This window comes from Mustela erminea, chromosome 2 (genome assembly GCF_009829155.1).
Source record: "Mustela erminea isolate mMusErm1 chromosome 2, mMusErm1.Pri, whole genome shotgun sequence".
Classification (NCBI taxonomy): Eukaryota; Metazoa; Chordata; class Mammalia; order Carnivora; family Mustelidae; genus Mustela; species Mustela erminea.
In genome coordinates, this window is record NC_045615.1 from 117,839,228 (window position 1) to 117,855,286 (window position 16,059).

General features: G+C 43.3%; 1 protein-coding gene across 2 annotated transcripts in view; it reads right to left on the reverse strand.

Annotated features, from left to right (window-relative positions):
• SEL1L3 (SEL1L family member 3) overlaps positions 1 to 16,059 on the reverse strand; it is a 113,202-nt gene that overhangs the window by 8,383 nt on the left and 88,760 nt on the right. The window contains exons 21-24 of one of the 2 annotated variants that reach the window (XM_032334023.1): positions 15,631 to 15,758; positions 14,922 to 15,024; positions 14,769 to 14,841; positions 5,317 to 6,468 (exon numbers count right to left, since the gene is read on the reverse strand). In XM_032334023.1, coding sequence (XP_032189914.1) covers positions 6,329 to 6,468; positions 14,769 to 14,841; positions 14,922 to 15,024; positions 15,631 to 15,758 — 444 coding nt within the window. In that variant the 3' untranslated portion in view covers positions 5,317 to 6,328. Of the gene's footprint in view, positions 1 to 5,316; positions 6,469 to 14,768; positions 14,842 to 14,921; positions 15,025 to 15,630; positions 15,759 to 16,059 lie in introns of those variants that run through there. The other variant, XM_032334024.1, reaches the window with a different exon arrangement.

A 16,059-nucleotide genomic window follows, 5' to 3' on the forward strand; every position in this document is an offset into this window, starting at 1 on the left:
AGGCTAGAGTCACAGTGAAAGCCAAAATATTATAATGTCTACTCATTTTTTTTCCCTTCAAGGATTTTCACATGGTAACAGACTGAGCTCCAGCTAACACCTGCCAATCCTGAGCACTAAGGCCAATTTTAGTTTGTTTTGTATTTCTTCATTGCTTGTATTTGGACCTCAGGTACCCAAAGTTGAATTAATCGTTCTCTTCAGTTCATGGCATACCACCACTGCTCTTTTTTTTTATTGTAATACTTTTCCTTTGCCCACAGTCTTTTTCCCAGTCCCTACCTCTGAATACTTCACTAGCCACTCTAATAGTCTGAGCCAGTGATACATTATTTGAGCTAATGATTCTTAATCCCCAGTAGTTCCTCCATCTCCACCAGGAGACACCTATGAATGTTTGGAGAAGTTTTTGGTTGTCCTGAAAATGTGCTACTGGCATTTAGGAGAGAGACCAGAGATGCTGTCAAGCATCCTACAATGGGACAAACCCCCACAACAAAGATGTTTAGAACCCCAAATGTGGATATCACCAAGGCTGAGAACTACTTATGCACCTGGGAAAAAAAAGTATAAATATACTCACACAGAAATATATACATACACTATGTATGTATACAAATGCATGTGTATATAATATTCTCTGGGAGTTTGATTTTTAATTTACACAAATAGTGTTGAGATACAGATCTTATTCAGTTTCTTACTTTTTACGTGCATATATATAATATATATATGAAATATGTAATATATATGTAATATATTTGTTGACATCTTTCTATGTGGCTGCTCAGAAGTCTAGTTCCTTTCTTTCTGACTATTGTATTGTTTTCCATTAACATTCATCTGTTGCATCTGCTGTCCTACTAATGGACATCCAGGCTGCTCCATCTCCTTGCTCTGTGAGACAGCACTATGATAAATATCCTCTCTCATACACATCCTGTCACACCTGTGCCGTCTGTGGAGCCCATCCTTAAGTATAGGCTTGCTGGGTAATAATTCATTTTCACTAAGTACATTACTGCCATATTATGTACCAGTTTGCCCTCCTGCTAGCTAGGCATGAGAGCTTCTATTCCCCCATATCTCAGACTATTATTATCTGTCTTTCTCATTTTGTGAATATGTGGATATGAAGTAATAGCTTCTAATTTTAATTTGTATTTCTTTGACTTCAGGTTACATTGAGCTGCCTTTTATCTACTTGTGAGTTGTTAGATTTTTCCCTTTCCATTAATTATCTGATCATATGCTTTGAATATTTTTTCTACTGGGTTTTCTATTGTGGTAGATTAGTGTGCACTCATTGCACATTGTAGTTATTGATCTTTTGTGGTGCAAAATGCCTTTTGTGCAAATGCCTTCTCCTAATCTGTCACCAATCTGCCAATTTTGTCTGTGGTCATCAGAACAAAAATCCTTCACTTTTGAAAAAAAGAAATCTATCTACTCTTTAAAAAATCCTTTCTAATTCAAAATCAGTAAAATACTGTCCTACATTTACTCCTACTAGCCTTCCAAGTCTGCCTTTCACAGTTAAGTCTTTAATTAAATTTGGCTTTTTTTTTTTTTTTTGTATAAAGGACATACAGTGTGCATCTTATTTTTCTACCTGTGAATAGCCAATTTCCTAACTCTGACTACTAAATATTCTATTCTTAGTCCAGCTGGTTTGTGATGACACTTTATCATACACCATATGTAACTGGCCTGTTCCTGAGCTCTCCCTTGTTCCCCTCTGAACCATTTGTCCATTCCTTCATAACATCCCCCACTGTTTGCTTTACTGTGCTTTGTAGTAAAACGATGTTTGGTAAGTCAATTCTCTTTCCTCTTCTTTTTCAAATTTTCTTTACCTGTGCATTGACTTATATTCTTCCATACACATTTTATTTTATTTTTTTAAAAAAGATTTTATTTATTTATTTGAGGGAGAGAGAAGGAGAGAGTGAGTGGAACACAAGCAGGGGGAGCTGCAGAGGGAAAGGGAAGAACAGGCTCCCCCTCTGAGGAGGGAGCCCAATGTCAGGTTCCATGCAGGGCTCAATCCCAGGACTCCAGGGCTGCAACCTGAGCCAAAGGTAGATGCTTAACCCACTGAGCCACCCGGGAGGCACCCTTCCATACGTTTTAGAAGCAGTATGTCAGTTCCTCACAAACACAAATTCAGGACTTTGATTGAAATATTGAATGTGCACATTAATTTTGAGGAGACTAACATATTTATGTTATTATTAGATCCATGGACACAGCATAGTACTTTATATCTTCTTTTATGTACTTCGACATTTTTAGTTTTCTTTGTAAAGATCTAGTGAATTTACTATTGGGTTAATTATTGGACATTTAAAAACTGTTGCTATTATAAAGGAAATTAGTATTTTAATTATTTAGTATTTTTTAGTATAGGAAATACTAAATATTCTATACTGTTGGTATAGAAAAACACTATTTTTTTTAATTGACATTTTATCCCACATTTTTTTAGACACTTTGATGGGACTTCAAATGAGTCACAACTTTGCATCTTCTTCTACCAAAGAATGGAAAGAAAGACTACCACTCCCCCAGCTAACTGAGGCTTGACAATGATTAAGCAGTAGATGAATCTGGGAGTCACTCTCAGCTTTGCCAAAATGCGGTCACTAAGAATAAAGAGAAGAAAGTCTAAAGCATGGGTTGTAAACTGAAATAACTAGGTGGGCTAAATCACCGAGGTATAAATCAGTAGGGAACTGTGGGACTGGGGTAAACAAGAAAGTACAGCCTCTATCTAAAAAAGGCAGATCCACTTTGCTTCAGCTAATTCTTGTCATGCAGCAGTGAAAGCTATTTTTTTTTACGTGTTCAGATTTTATTAGGAGAAGCCCTAAATCTTTTATTTTAAGATGTTACAAAATTATTCAAATTTTTAAAAATATGGCATGGGCCAAAGAAATCGCATCTGTGTGCTATGAATCGATCTGTTTCACAATCGCATTTGTGTGCTGTGAAAGCGATCTGTTTCACAATCTGCTGGTCTACACCCCCTGGTCTAAGAATGTTCTAAATGGAGGAGACAGTAATAGGGAAGTAAGCAAACATCAACTCTGGACCTCACTCTTCCATTCGTTTCTCCCACCTTCACCCCATGTTGACTTCATTGTACAGTGTTCTAGTCCAGTCAGCCTTACACTAACCTCATAGGAAGTGAATTTAGAACTTGAGGAGAGAAGGGATGTTGAGGCTTGAGAAGGTATGAGCTAGACCCAGATCATACAGGCTGAGAACTCCTGAGAGAATAAGTGCCTAAGCTGGGACATGAATTGATGTGTGACCTGCCTACCAGCTTCACCTGTAGTAGTTTGGTCCTGGAGCAACTCCAATTCTTTCCAGCATGACCTGGAGATGAGCATGTTTGGACAACTGTCTCAGATCAAGATGGCTGCCATGAGCCCGTGTTCTGGAAGTGAACCATTTCCCACAGTGTCTTGGGTTGGTATTATGGGGATGAATTGTGTCCTCCCAACATTGAAGTTGAATACTCAGTATCTCAGAATGTGGTTGTATTCAGAGATGTGGCCTTTACAGAGATCATTAAGGTAAAATGAGGTCATTAGGGTGGGCTCTGATCCAATATAATAATGTTCTTATAAGAGGAGATGAGAACACAGACACACACAGAAGAAAGACTGTGTGAAGACACTGGAAGAAGAAGGCCATCTAAAAGCCAAGAAGAGAGGCTTCAGAAGAAAACAGCCCTGCTGCTTCTTGATCTTGGACTTCCAGTCTCCAAACTTGTGAGGAAATACAGTTTTATTGGTTGAGCCCCCCAGTCTGTGACACCTTGTTATGGCAGCTCTAGCAGACTAATACAGCTGTGTTCCTTGGAAATAGACTCTAAGATGCAGGGTTGCATCTGGAGTTTTATGGGACCAGTGTCAGGAAATCCTACACAAAAACAAGGAAGGCAGAATGAGGTAGAGGGAGAAATTGAACTACAATGAGGTTGCCACCAAGGTGGTGTTCTGGAGTTGGGATAGCCCTTCAGAACTCTTCCAAAATAAGGCAAGAAAGCTTTTTTCTTACATAGGTCATTCTTAAGGTGAGGAGTGGTGCAAGGTGATTCCTTCCCCCAACTCCGCTCCCCAAAACATTTGGGAAGGTCTGAAAATATTTTCGGCTGTCACAACTGTGTGTGTGTGTGTGTGTGTGTGTGTGTGTGTGTGTGTGGTGGGGGAAGCATGCATGCGTGACATCTTGTGTGTAGAGCCCAGGGATCCCGCTGCTAAGTATCATATGATGCCCAAGGCCGCCCTTACAATAAAGAGCCATCGGTCCCAAATGTCCATATTTCTGAGGTTGTGAAAGCCTGCGCTACATCAACAAGTCATTGGGCATGAGGTGCTCTTGCAAGGACATAACCTTGGGCAGGTTCCTAGAGCTGATGGCAATTCCCAGTGAGCAGTCTGACGTCTTATGATCCCAGCAGCTGAAGAGTGAGTGTTTGTCATGAAGGGAGGATCCAGGTAAAGCAAAGAGCCCTTTATCTGGACCGTCAGACTTCTCTTTCCTTTCCTTTTTTTTTTTTAATTTTTAAAGATTTAATTTTTAAGTAATCTCTACACCCAATGTGGGGATCGAACTTACAAGCCTAAGATCAAGAGTTGCATGCTCTACAGGCTGCACCGGCCAAATGCCCCTCAGACTTTTCCTTCTAATAAAAATAATAACCAATCATGTTCATGACACCGTCTTGGGGGTTTTACCTAAGTTATCTCATTTAAGCCACATGACAAGTCAGGAGAGGTGGAATTTATTACCCTTATTTTATAAACAGTAATCCAAGACCCAGAGGGCATTCATCACTCATCCAAGGTTATTGACCTCAAAAGTTACAGAACTGAAATCTGAATCCAGGGCCGTCTGACTCCAAAGTCTGGCTCTGTCGTAAGCAGGGAAGACAACCTTTGGTAATACAAGAACACTCTACACGGTACACAGAGGAGAAAGAGCATGGATGGCAGACATCACCCAGAACTGATATAAATACAGCCCCCACATACCCGGAGCCCTGACATACCATCCGGTACCATAAAGACATTGCAGGGGGCAGACTTTGAGCATGGGATCCCTGAAGGGTAGTCCCCTTCCATCTGTAAACAGTCATGGGTTACCAGAAATAATCCCTCTCATCAGGAGGACGCTCCTTTTTTTTTTGTTGTTGTTGTTGTTGTTGCCTCCTTGAGGAACATGCATGCACCTTGTAGGAGGTCCATGGACTTTGTAGGAGGACAACAGTAACTATGATAAAGAAAGCAAGCCACGTCCCAGGAGTCAACAGTATAAAAATAATTTTTATTTGCTACTGTAAATAAAGTAGTGCAAAGAGTAGTTTGGACCCACAATATTGCATTACTGATTTATTTACTACCTTAGCAGCATACAGTGTATGGACAGTCTGCTCTTCCTCTTCTTCTTCTCTCTCTCTCTCTCACACACACACACGCACACACAACCCCCTTACACAGAAAATAGGCAGGCATAAGTGTAGGGATGGAACTATGAGCTAAAGGCTTATTTCCTGCATATTCCACTGCCACCATTCTATTCTAATGGGTAATTCATGGAGAAGACTACAGGTAAATACTAAGAATTTTCTAAGTGGTATTTTATGGAGTCAATTGAAAAGGAAATGATACCCAACAATGTCATTAAATGATTCAGAAGCACGATCCTAGAAAAAGTCAAGGAGAAAAATGTAAACCCATTTCCAAAGCCGCTGCCTTCCCTGCATTTCCAGCCACAACCGATTTCTTTCAAGGTGTCTTAGAACTGCTGGGTCTTGGAAGTCAAATTGAAATCTGCCTTTTGGACTTGGAGGAGCAGTGCTGTGGCCAACACACATCCCGAAAGATTCTCAAACTGATAGAGAGGTCACAATTTTCGGTTCTTTAATGAAAGGGAACAAATAAGTGGCTAAGATTCTTAAAACACATCTCAGTGTATAGGGATTCAGACACGCCACAGGGCAAACCATAACCCCCCCCATACACACAGTCACTAGGGAGGGACTTTGCAGTGACCCAGTCAACCTCGCCAACACACCCTGTGATCAGGATGTTCCTAATATTGGTCTGATAACCTTCGGTTTACCCACTGCCGTACTGGGTACTTCCTTGTAATCAGATTTGATGGAAAAAAAAAAAAAAAAGACATCAAGTGCAAAATTCGCATCCAGTTGACAAGACATGTAATGTGTTTCTCAGTATAATGCCCTAGCCCCAACTTTCCAATACCAGCTGCTGTCGGGGTTCTCTCTCATCGGGAGAGACCTGGAGTGCACAGTTCACTCTCGAGGCTCTGCGTTATTATGGACGGTGGGCTGGTCCTGAACAGAGGCATCTGTAGCTGGAGTCACAGCTGGGCTTGTGGAGAGAGGTGTGGGGTCTGCGGAGGTCCGGGCTGGTGTCGGATGGGAACCGCTGGCTGCAGAGACACATGGAGAGCAGGTACTGAGTATTCAAACTAGTGCAATGCAGGACACACAACCACACCTCGACCCTAGCAAGCCAGGGCAGATGCTTCTGGTCCAGTGGCCCTGACCCTAAAAGATGAGTAACTCGACACCCGTTATCTAGGTTCCTTGGGCTTTGGTGTCCCCTATAAAATGGAGGACTGGAATAGATGTTCAAGGATCTCTGATGGTTCTGACGTCTTGGGATTCTGAGTTCTGGATTTATGCTGTGATGTTCAGGTAAATGTCTGCATTAAAAAAAAAAAAAGAAAAGAAAGAGAGAGAGAGGAAGAGAGAGAGAGGGAAGGAAGGAAGGGAAAGAAAGAAAAAGAGAAAGAAAGGGAAAGAAAAAGAAAAGAAAGAAAGGGAAAGGGAGAACAAGCAAGCAAGAAAAAAGGGAGAGAGAAAGGGAAAGACTCTCTGGTCTATGTTTCCCGTGGTCATCTCTTTTTTCCCAAGGTGTTGACACAACGAAAACCACGAATTATACGAGTCAATCAGAAAGGAGCGCTCATTTTATTCACATTCTTACTCTCGCTGGATGAAGTATCAAATTTGGTTTAAATTATGTTATTTAAATAAATGCATCTAAGTCTTAGAAATTATAATTATTAGGTTTAATTATTTATCAATCTACCTTTAGTAAGAAGGTTGAGCCACCGTAACTATTAGGGAAGCTTATAAAGTTTTGTATTTTATGTCAGCAGTTTTCAAAGGGTGATTTTTGTTCCCAGGGGACAGTGGGCAACGTTGGTAGATGTTGTTAGTGGTCACAGCTGGAGAGCAGGCTGCTGCTGGTGAAGTGTGGGTAGGGGCCGGGGAGGTCACAGAGATCCTACAATGCATGAGAACGATCTGGCTCCAAATATCAGTAGCTCTGAAATGGGCACACCCCGCTTTCTAGACCGAGGCTGAGAGGCACCCTGGTTCATAAGATTGTGGGATCTGGAAACTGGCCACTCTCCTTTAGCAGTTATGTGACTTGGACAAATACCCTGCTCTCCTTCTGCCTTTAAAAAAAATGGGGAAAATACGAGACGCCTGGGTGGCTCCAGTCATTAGCATCTGCCTTCAGCTCAGGTCTTGTGATGGGGCCCCCGCCTTGGGCTCCCTGCTTGGTGGGAAGCCTGCTTTTCCCTCTCCCACTCCCCCGGCTTGTGTTTCCTCTCTTGCTGTGTGTGTGTGTGTCTCTCTCTGTCAAATAAATAAGTAAAATTTTTGAAAAAAAAAATGGGGAAAATAAAAGTATCTACACCCATGATGAATTGTTGCAAGGACTAAATGAGTTAATGTATACAAAGTGCCAGAGGAGGCAGTTTGCGGACCAGTGTGACACATGGCTAACACAGTAGCCAGAGTTTGTGCAAACGACTGCTCACAGGTCTTTAACTGGGGATCTCACTCAAGCTCAGTGGTCCCCAAGTCTTAGACATGTTCAGTAGGTGGGACTGTTTGTAAAGGTGCCCAGTGTCCATCCTGCAATGTATCAACCCTAAGAAGATGACACCACATGGACAATCTGACTTCTAGATAAACTCTTTAAGAGTTCCATCTCCATAACGCCATTCCAGAGACTTCAGAAATGAGCTCCAAAGCCTCTGGGTGTTCTGGATATGGAATTTCCTAGGAACCCCTCCTCAGAGCTACAGAATATTTTGCGGATCCAGAGATGGTTTTGAAAGAACAGGACAGTGATGATGGTTGGTAGGATGGGGAACCAGGGTATTATATAACGATGTGATGTTTCTAGGTTAAAGCCATCACTCTGGTGGGTGATCTCACCAAGGTAGGGAGCATGAGACCCAGTGACATGGCACAAAGACCATTTGGTCTAGGCGAGTCTCATTTATCTGCCACTAGGAGTGACTTTGGGATAAGTACTGACTGGCAGACATTTCAGTACTAAAATTCTTACATCTCATGGGTCTCAATGTCCACATTTGTGAATTAAAGGACTTAGATTGGATGGTGTCCGAGACCCCCTTGGGGCCAGAGATTTGTGTTTCTGATGATCTCTGAGGGAGTTCACGAAGTACTAAGGCATGCATTTTTTTTTTCCCCCTTTCAAGCTCTGGAAAAAAAAAAAGTTTAAATCACCATGGTAACAAGATAAATCAGCAATCAGTTTTCTGATTAAAACAAAAAAGTGCCAATGTGTAAATGTAGAAGGAATGCGTAATTAGCATTGCCACCATTTAAATCTTCTCATAAGAAAGAACATAATAAAAACGCTTGATGTTTCTACAGTGAATCCGTTATTATCCACATGAGAACGCTCCCCCTTCCAACAGGGGTTCGCAATCACTGGACAAGCCCCCCACAGCCTATCATAATTTTAAAGTGGCCTCTTTGGGTCTGCTCACCTGAAATGTGTGCTAATTTGATTACCAGCCTGGAATCAAGGTAACCAGGAAAATAAGTGTGCCGTTTCAAAAATTACAGAGCATATTCCAGAGCCAAATCGAAGTGATTTTTGAATTACCTGACACTTGGGGGAGGGGGACCATTTTCTGTACGTGAGTGAGACTAACTAAAAGCTGGCCCTAAGCGGGGTAGACCAAGGTGGGACAGACTCCAGCCCACTGGCCAACCAGGGCTCACTGCCTCTTTTTTGGATGGTTTGCAGTCTACGAATGGCTTCTCCATTCTTAAATGGTTGAAAATAAGAGAAGAGTAATATTTTGTGACAGGTGACAGAAGAGATTCTGCTTTCCACATCTGTAGTAAAGTTTAACCGGAAACGAGCCACGCCCACTCATTTTCATGCGCGCTCAATGGCCACCTTAGCCCTATAATGAAAGCCAAGTAGTTGAGATGACCCTCAACGCTCCAAATGTTTATCATCTGGCCCTTTGCAGAAAAGGTTTGCCAACCCCTGTTGTGGACCATTGTAGGAAAGAGTTGTGCTTGCCAGGTGGCCAGATGGGAGCATAAAAGAAAAGAGTATGAGGGAATATACTGGGTCAGTCCCGAGTTAATAGAATGTTTGCAAAGATGGAGTCCAAGGGGAAGGGAGCGGAGAGGGGGAAGCCCCAGAAATCCTACGCAATGAAGAAGATCCAGCCTACTTCACCTGGGCCTCTGGATCTAGCGGGATCCCAGGACAAGTAAGACTCATGTCATTTCAACATTTCTCATGAGGAAAGCTATTGGGTCAGCACCAAGGGTGATGAGAAAAGTAAAATCTCTCCATTAAATAGCTCTGACTTGAAAGCTACTACTTTTTTCATGAACGCCACTTTCTGAGATTTCACTGTAATTTTAGGAGCAGCCTCGTTCACTGGAAATGTAGATGACAGGAAAAGAGTAGAAACAGTTTCATTAATCTTGGTCATATCATCCTACTCATTTTCAAAGACCACTGCACTAACCACTTAAGCAGAAAGAATGATTCAGCCTCAATTCTGGCTGTTTTGAATAGAACAACATTGGTTTAAGAGGTTACCTCGTCATACCCAGGGCCTGCTAGTTCAGCCAGGTCTTGCTCTATGCTGTGCATTCTACTGAGACATCAAGTTTCCGGTAAGACTGGTAATACAGGGGACACCTGGGTGGCTCAGTTGATTAAGTGGCTGCCTTCGGCTCAGCATCCCAGGGTCCTGGGATCGAGTCCCACATCAGGCTCCTTGCTCAGCAGGGAGACTGCTTCTCCCTCTGCCTCTGCCTGCCTCTCTGTCTCTGCCTGTGCTCACTCTCTCTCTGACAAATAAATAAATAAAATCTTAAAAAAAAAAAAAAAGACTGGTAAGGCAGGACTCTTTCTGGAGGGGTACCTTCCATTTTGTCCCCATCCTCTTTTTGCCTTCCTCCAGGCAGCCAGCCAGCCCCATGCTTTCTCGTTCTCTGGGGGGACTTTTGTTTGGTAGGGACAGAAATGGAAATTGTTCTAGACATACTTTGCTTTGGGAATTTTTTTTGTTGGTTCCCCGCCCCCAAAAGCCATTAAGGCAATTATGCTTGGCAGCCCCAACAGGGAGGGGAGAGGAAGAGCGCTTCAGAGACTCAGCAAGGCGGGGAGAGGAGTGTCTGGAGCCTGGGAAAGTGGCTGAGCCCGGTTATATGTTGTCCCGGTGGCAGCAAAGTCCTCACCGTGGCCCCTCAGCAATCTCAGGAAGAAAGCATGGGGGGACAAAAGGTGGACCGCAAAGCCAATGGGACTTCTTGGTGACCAGAAGCTGCAAAGCCCGTGGACTTGGAGGGACAGAGGCGGCCCAGGGCGGTGTGCATTCTGCTATCAGGCTGGCGGTCACATGAGCGGTCCTGGCACCACCCAAGACCCAGGGATCCTAGAACTCCCCTGGGAGGCATCGGTCTCAAGAAAGACTGAGCTGCCTGGTAGAACGCCAGCCAGGAGACAAAAAGAAGTCCCCTTAAAGGACACAAGAGATATGCGATATTTTTCATATATTTGTCTTGGTTCTCCTGAAAGCTTGGTCAATATCTTTCAGATGCTTTAAAAAAAGAGTTTGATGTTTTAGAAAGAGTCTAACGACACAGAAAAACCCACGGGGCTCTGGGAATTGTGTCTGTTACTGGTTCAGCCAAGCCGGGTAAGTACAGATGCCACTTGGTGTCGGTGTGCTTTAACTGCAAGTGGGATGCCCCCAGGGTATTAGCTGCCGGCTAGCATTTGTTGAGTTCTAAGCACTTTACACCCTGTTACCTGGTTATTGGCTTCTTTCAACTACAATGGCAAGTAGGTGTATATTGCTATTGCTGCTACTTTACAGAAAGGGAAACCGAGGCACAAATGGGCTCCCTTCCTTGCCCAAGGTCATGCAGTGAGTGGCAGGGCCAGAACCTTGGCAGCACGACACCCGAGCCTGTGGTATTAGCTACTGTCTCACACTGCTAGCCTTCTGAACACGGGACAATTTAGTGTGACAAACGCGTTGGAGTATGGACTATATATCACAGAGCATGTAAACTCAGGAGGAAAAGGAAGGTAGTTGGAGCTGAAAGCAAAATGGAAGGACAGTTCAATTTAGAAGTTTGGCCATAAATCACTAATTTTTAAAAAAACACTGACCAGAAAAATGCAAATCGCGAAACGACAAAGATGCCTCACTTAGAGAAGAAGCCTTATACAAGGCCATTTAAGGGAAGCTCCTAACTTTACAGTCTGGTCCCTCTTAACTGTCACTCAGCACCCAGACTTCATTCCTGTGCCTGCTTCACACCAGCATCCGCTAGAGGGCACCCCTTTCCCCAGGGCAGGTCAGGACACCTCAGGCATCAACCCGGTCATGGGCCAGGCACCAATCCCAGCAACTCTGCCCTCTGACCCTCTCTCCTGCTCTTCTGTACCCCTCTGGCTCCTGTCCCATTGCCCAGGCACTGAGAGAGCACCTTCCTATTTCAAAATTTGGCTTTTTAAAAAATATATATATATATTTTTAATTATTCACTGGAGAGAGAGAATGAGCAGGGGGGAGGGTTAGAGGGAGAGGCAGAGTATGCACTGAGCAGGGACCCAATTCAGGGGCTCGAGCCCAAGACCCTGAGATCATGACCTGAACCAAAGGCAGAGGCTTAACTGTCTGAGCCACCCGGGTTCCCCCTATTTCTAAGTTACTGACAAATTTGCATTTATGTTTAAGACTTTAAAAATATGAAAATAATTTACTATATATTTTAACTCTTTACACTAGTTCTAACAGGGCTGGAAGGCACCACTTATAGCATGTTTTGGAAATAATGTGGAGACTTTTTTTTTTTTTTTTTTTTTTATACTTTTAGGCCCTTCCTAGTCAAAGTGTGGTCCATGGAACTGCAGCATGGACACCACCTTAAAGCTTGTTAGAAATGTGGAATCCCAGAGCCAGCCCCTGGACTCACTGAATCAGAATCCACATTAGACAAGTTCCTGGGGTGATTCATGTGCACATTATAGTAAAGAAGTATGGGACTAGAATTTACATACTGAAATATGTGTCATTTTATTATAATTCATTTCTTTTTATTTCTCCTTTATATTGCTGTTAGGGTGCTACTTTTAAAAATATGTGTTGTGGTAGGCAGGATAATTATCATTCATTTCAAGGTCCCAGAAATGTGCTACGAAATATTTTTTATACAAGGAACAAAGGTCAGAGACAGAATGGTAACCGCTGTTTTAAAATACTGTTGACCCTTGAATAACTCAGGTTTGTGCCGGATGGATCCACTTACACAAGTTTTTTGTTTTTGTGTGTTATGTTTTGTTGTTTTATGGTGTTATTGTTAATAAACATAGGACAGCACCTTGAATGGACTTTCCCCTCCTTCTGATTTTCTGAACAACGAATTCTCTTCTCTAACTTACTTTAATGTAAAAATATAGAATGTAATATGTATAACAGACAGAATATGTATTCACCGACTGTTTATGTTCTTGGTGAGGCTTCTGGTCAACAGGAGTCAGTAGTGTAGTTTCAGGGGAGTCAAAGTTACACGCAGAATTTTAGCCGCAGGGTAGATTGGTGCCCTTAGCTACCCCCCTCCCAACCCCAGTTGCTGAAGGGTCAACTGTATCACGAGTCTGAAAAAGTTTGAAATCCCGCTGCCCTCTGTCCTTTCTTGGACATCATTTTGTGATTTGGGGCAGACCCCTTCATGTGTTTGGCCTCAGTCTCTTTACGTGTAAAATGAAGGGCATAGAATTAACTTAACTTTAAGAACCTGTCCAGACTTGTCTAAGGCCAGCAACACGGAGGGAGGCATGCACAGGAAGTGAACGGGTTTTCAAAAAATGAAGAAAACGTGAGAAAGAGCAAAGGATACTCAGCAAAGGGGAAAAAGAATTATCAAAGGGTAGGAGGGACAGGGAGGCGAGAATGTGGAGAGACTGATAATGCAGACAGGAAGACAGGAAAAAGAGATGGCTTCTGATAAAAGCAATTCCACCAGCCCATGAATTTTCATGGCTACCAGCTGGCATAAAATCATAAAGACAATTTTCAGCTCCTCTAACGGAATTGCATTTGTAATAATCATAACAATATTTCTACAGAGTAAAAATGACAAAGATAATTTGAAATGGAAAACACTGACAAGATGCAAAATAAATGTGCTCTACCTGGCAACAAATTTAGGGACGGGACAGAATTTGCAGGAGGAAAATTTATAAGCCAGCATATGACGGGGCATCAAATCTGGCCAAGTTTTGATGGCTCCTTGTTAACCTCCTCAGGTAAATCAGAGGGAAATGATTCTGCGCTAGCCTCTTGCAACAGAGACTTCCTTCCCACCGTCAAATCTGTGGCGAGACGCACTCCTTTCGCTTTTCATTATCTGCTACACGGATAGGGGCTGAGCGCGTGTTCCAATGCCATGTCCAGTCCTAATTCTAATTCTCCACTGACTGAGGTTTGCAACTTTGAGCACCTACTAAGTGTGAGATATCCCACATGATGCACTAAAGCCTTCCACCATCGTATGTCCTGATAGGGGTGACAAACATGAGTTCACATCTGCTCAGAGGGTTTTATACGCCAGGTAAATACAATGGCCAAGACTACCTGCAGTAGTCACTTTGGTAACCATCATGTGTGTTTTTCACCGAAGCCTTCGAACATCCCTGGGAAATAGCAACTATTATTACCTAATTCTACTCTTGGAAAATTGGGAAATCGGGAAGATGAAATAACTCACCGTAAATCACACCACTAATGACCAGCAGAGCCTGGACTCCAAGCCCGCTACTCCAAGCTACGGTGGGTGTCCATCTCTTTAACGACGGCCCTACATGAGCTTGGAAAAATAACAGTGACCGGCGGAAATCACACTAAACTAACTGTCACTTCATCTTCCTCCTCAGCCCCTCCTTCTGAATCCACATGGCTGGGTACTTTTACTCTTTGTGAGGGCTTCTTTATCATCCCACATATTTGATTCCTTGACTGGAATACATAGGAAGAAATCCTGCTGGAGGGGGCTTCAGAAGCTGGGTTTTAGGGCAATAGACGTAGGATATTGATGCTGGATGTATTTTCAATGGGAGAAGACATTTTTTGTTCAATTTATAAAGCTTCTTATTAAGAAAAAATCCTTGCTTACTTTGACAAATATAACAGTAATTGGGACCTTCCATCAGCCAGAGATGATGGTACCCCCTGGGGAAGCCCACCACGCCATGAAGGACCCATCTAACGAAAGGAAATAGCATGGTCAAAGGCATGAGGAGGGAGATCATCTCTTTCTCTCTCTTTTTTTTTTTTTTTTGAGGGTGGGGTGGTTAGGGAAAAAGAATCCCTCCATTTTTATCTTGCCCCAGCTTCTTAGAAATTTTTACCTGAAACAGACTGGAAATACTGCATGGTCCAGGCGATCAGTACAGACAGTAGGAAGGTCCCCAGAAAGTAGATCTGCAGAATCCGAAGCACGAGTCAGATGGCTGCTGAAGGGCAGGGACCTCGAGGGCAGGGCTGGGGGAGATGGCACCTACCAGGGCAGAGCGCAGGACGGCGCCCCAGATGAGCCGCAGATGAAGATAAAGCCAGGCCAGGGAACAGGGGCTGAAGGACTCCTCGCTGCTCTGGTTCCAGCACCTGCAGACAAAAAGACAGGGAATCTGGAGGGATCGGCAAACCTTGGGGGCATCGCCCATGACCTGTGTTGTCAGATCCTCAATCTTCCCCTCCTGCTTTGGGAAAATAGGCACGCTTGAGGTGAAAAAACAGAGACATGAAGCCCATTCTAAAGGGTTGGGGACCACCCTGATATTCCAGGCTCCTGGCTGGAAAAGATCAGTCCTGTCCTTAATAAAAAGCTAGTGGGTCAAGGAGGACCCCGACATGGAGCCGCCAGAGCAATACTCCTGCTTGAGTGCTGGTCCAAAGTGCGGACATCAGAACCCTTCCCTATCTTGCAGAAAGGCACGGTCTAATCAGACACATTATTCTTTCCATTCTGGTGGGAAACCTTGGTCAGCACTTTAACTTCCGATCAAGCACATTCTGTACAGTAAGCCTCAGATGCTAAAAAAGGGAAATAGTTTGGGTCCAGCTGAGTATTCTCGAATCAGAACAAATCCTGAGCCCTTTTCATAACAACTGGTGTTATGTAATGAGAGAAACTGACTTTAACCAAGAAGCGAACACCACCCACTTGGGTTCCCCCAGATTCCACAGCATTAAAGAAGGCTCCAGACTCACCTTTCGTACAGTTCCTGGAGGATAGAGATGTTATTAGAATGGATAGTTGGGTCAATTTCCAAGAAATCCAAAATATGGTGTGGGATTATAGCACCTTCCTCAATGAGCAGAGCCAGGTTAAAGAAACCCTGAAAACAAGCCACAAACCAAACTCATCAACTCCTTATAATAAACCCCAGACACACACCCTTCATCAGAATGTAAACTTTTACAACCTCTGGTTGTTGTTTTGGGTTTTTTTTTTTTTTAAAGTCCCTCAAGCCAGATGGTTTTGTCATCTTCATTGATGGATTGTTTCCCTAAATATATGCATCTGAGAAATTTATTTGCAGGAGAACCGGGAGGCTTTCAGAAGATGCTGTGTCCCATCTGCTCAGAAGCCAGTCAACCAGGGGAATCTGTCCTTTCCTGCTCACTCTCTCAAGACAG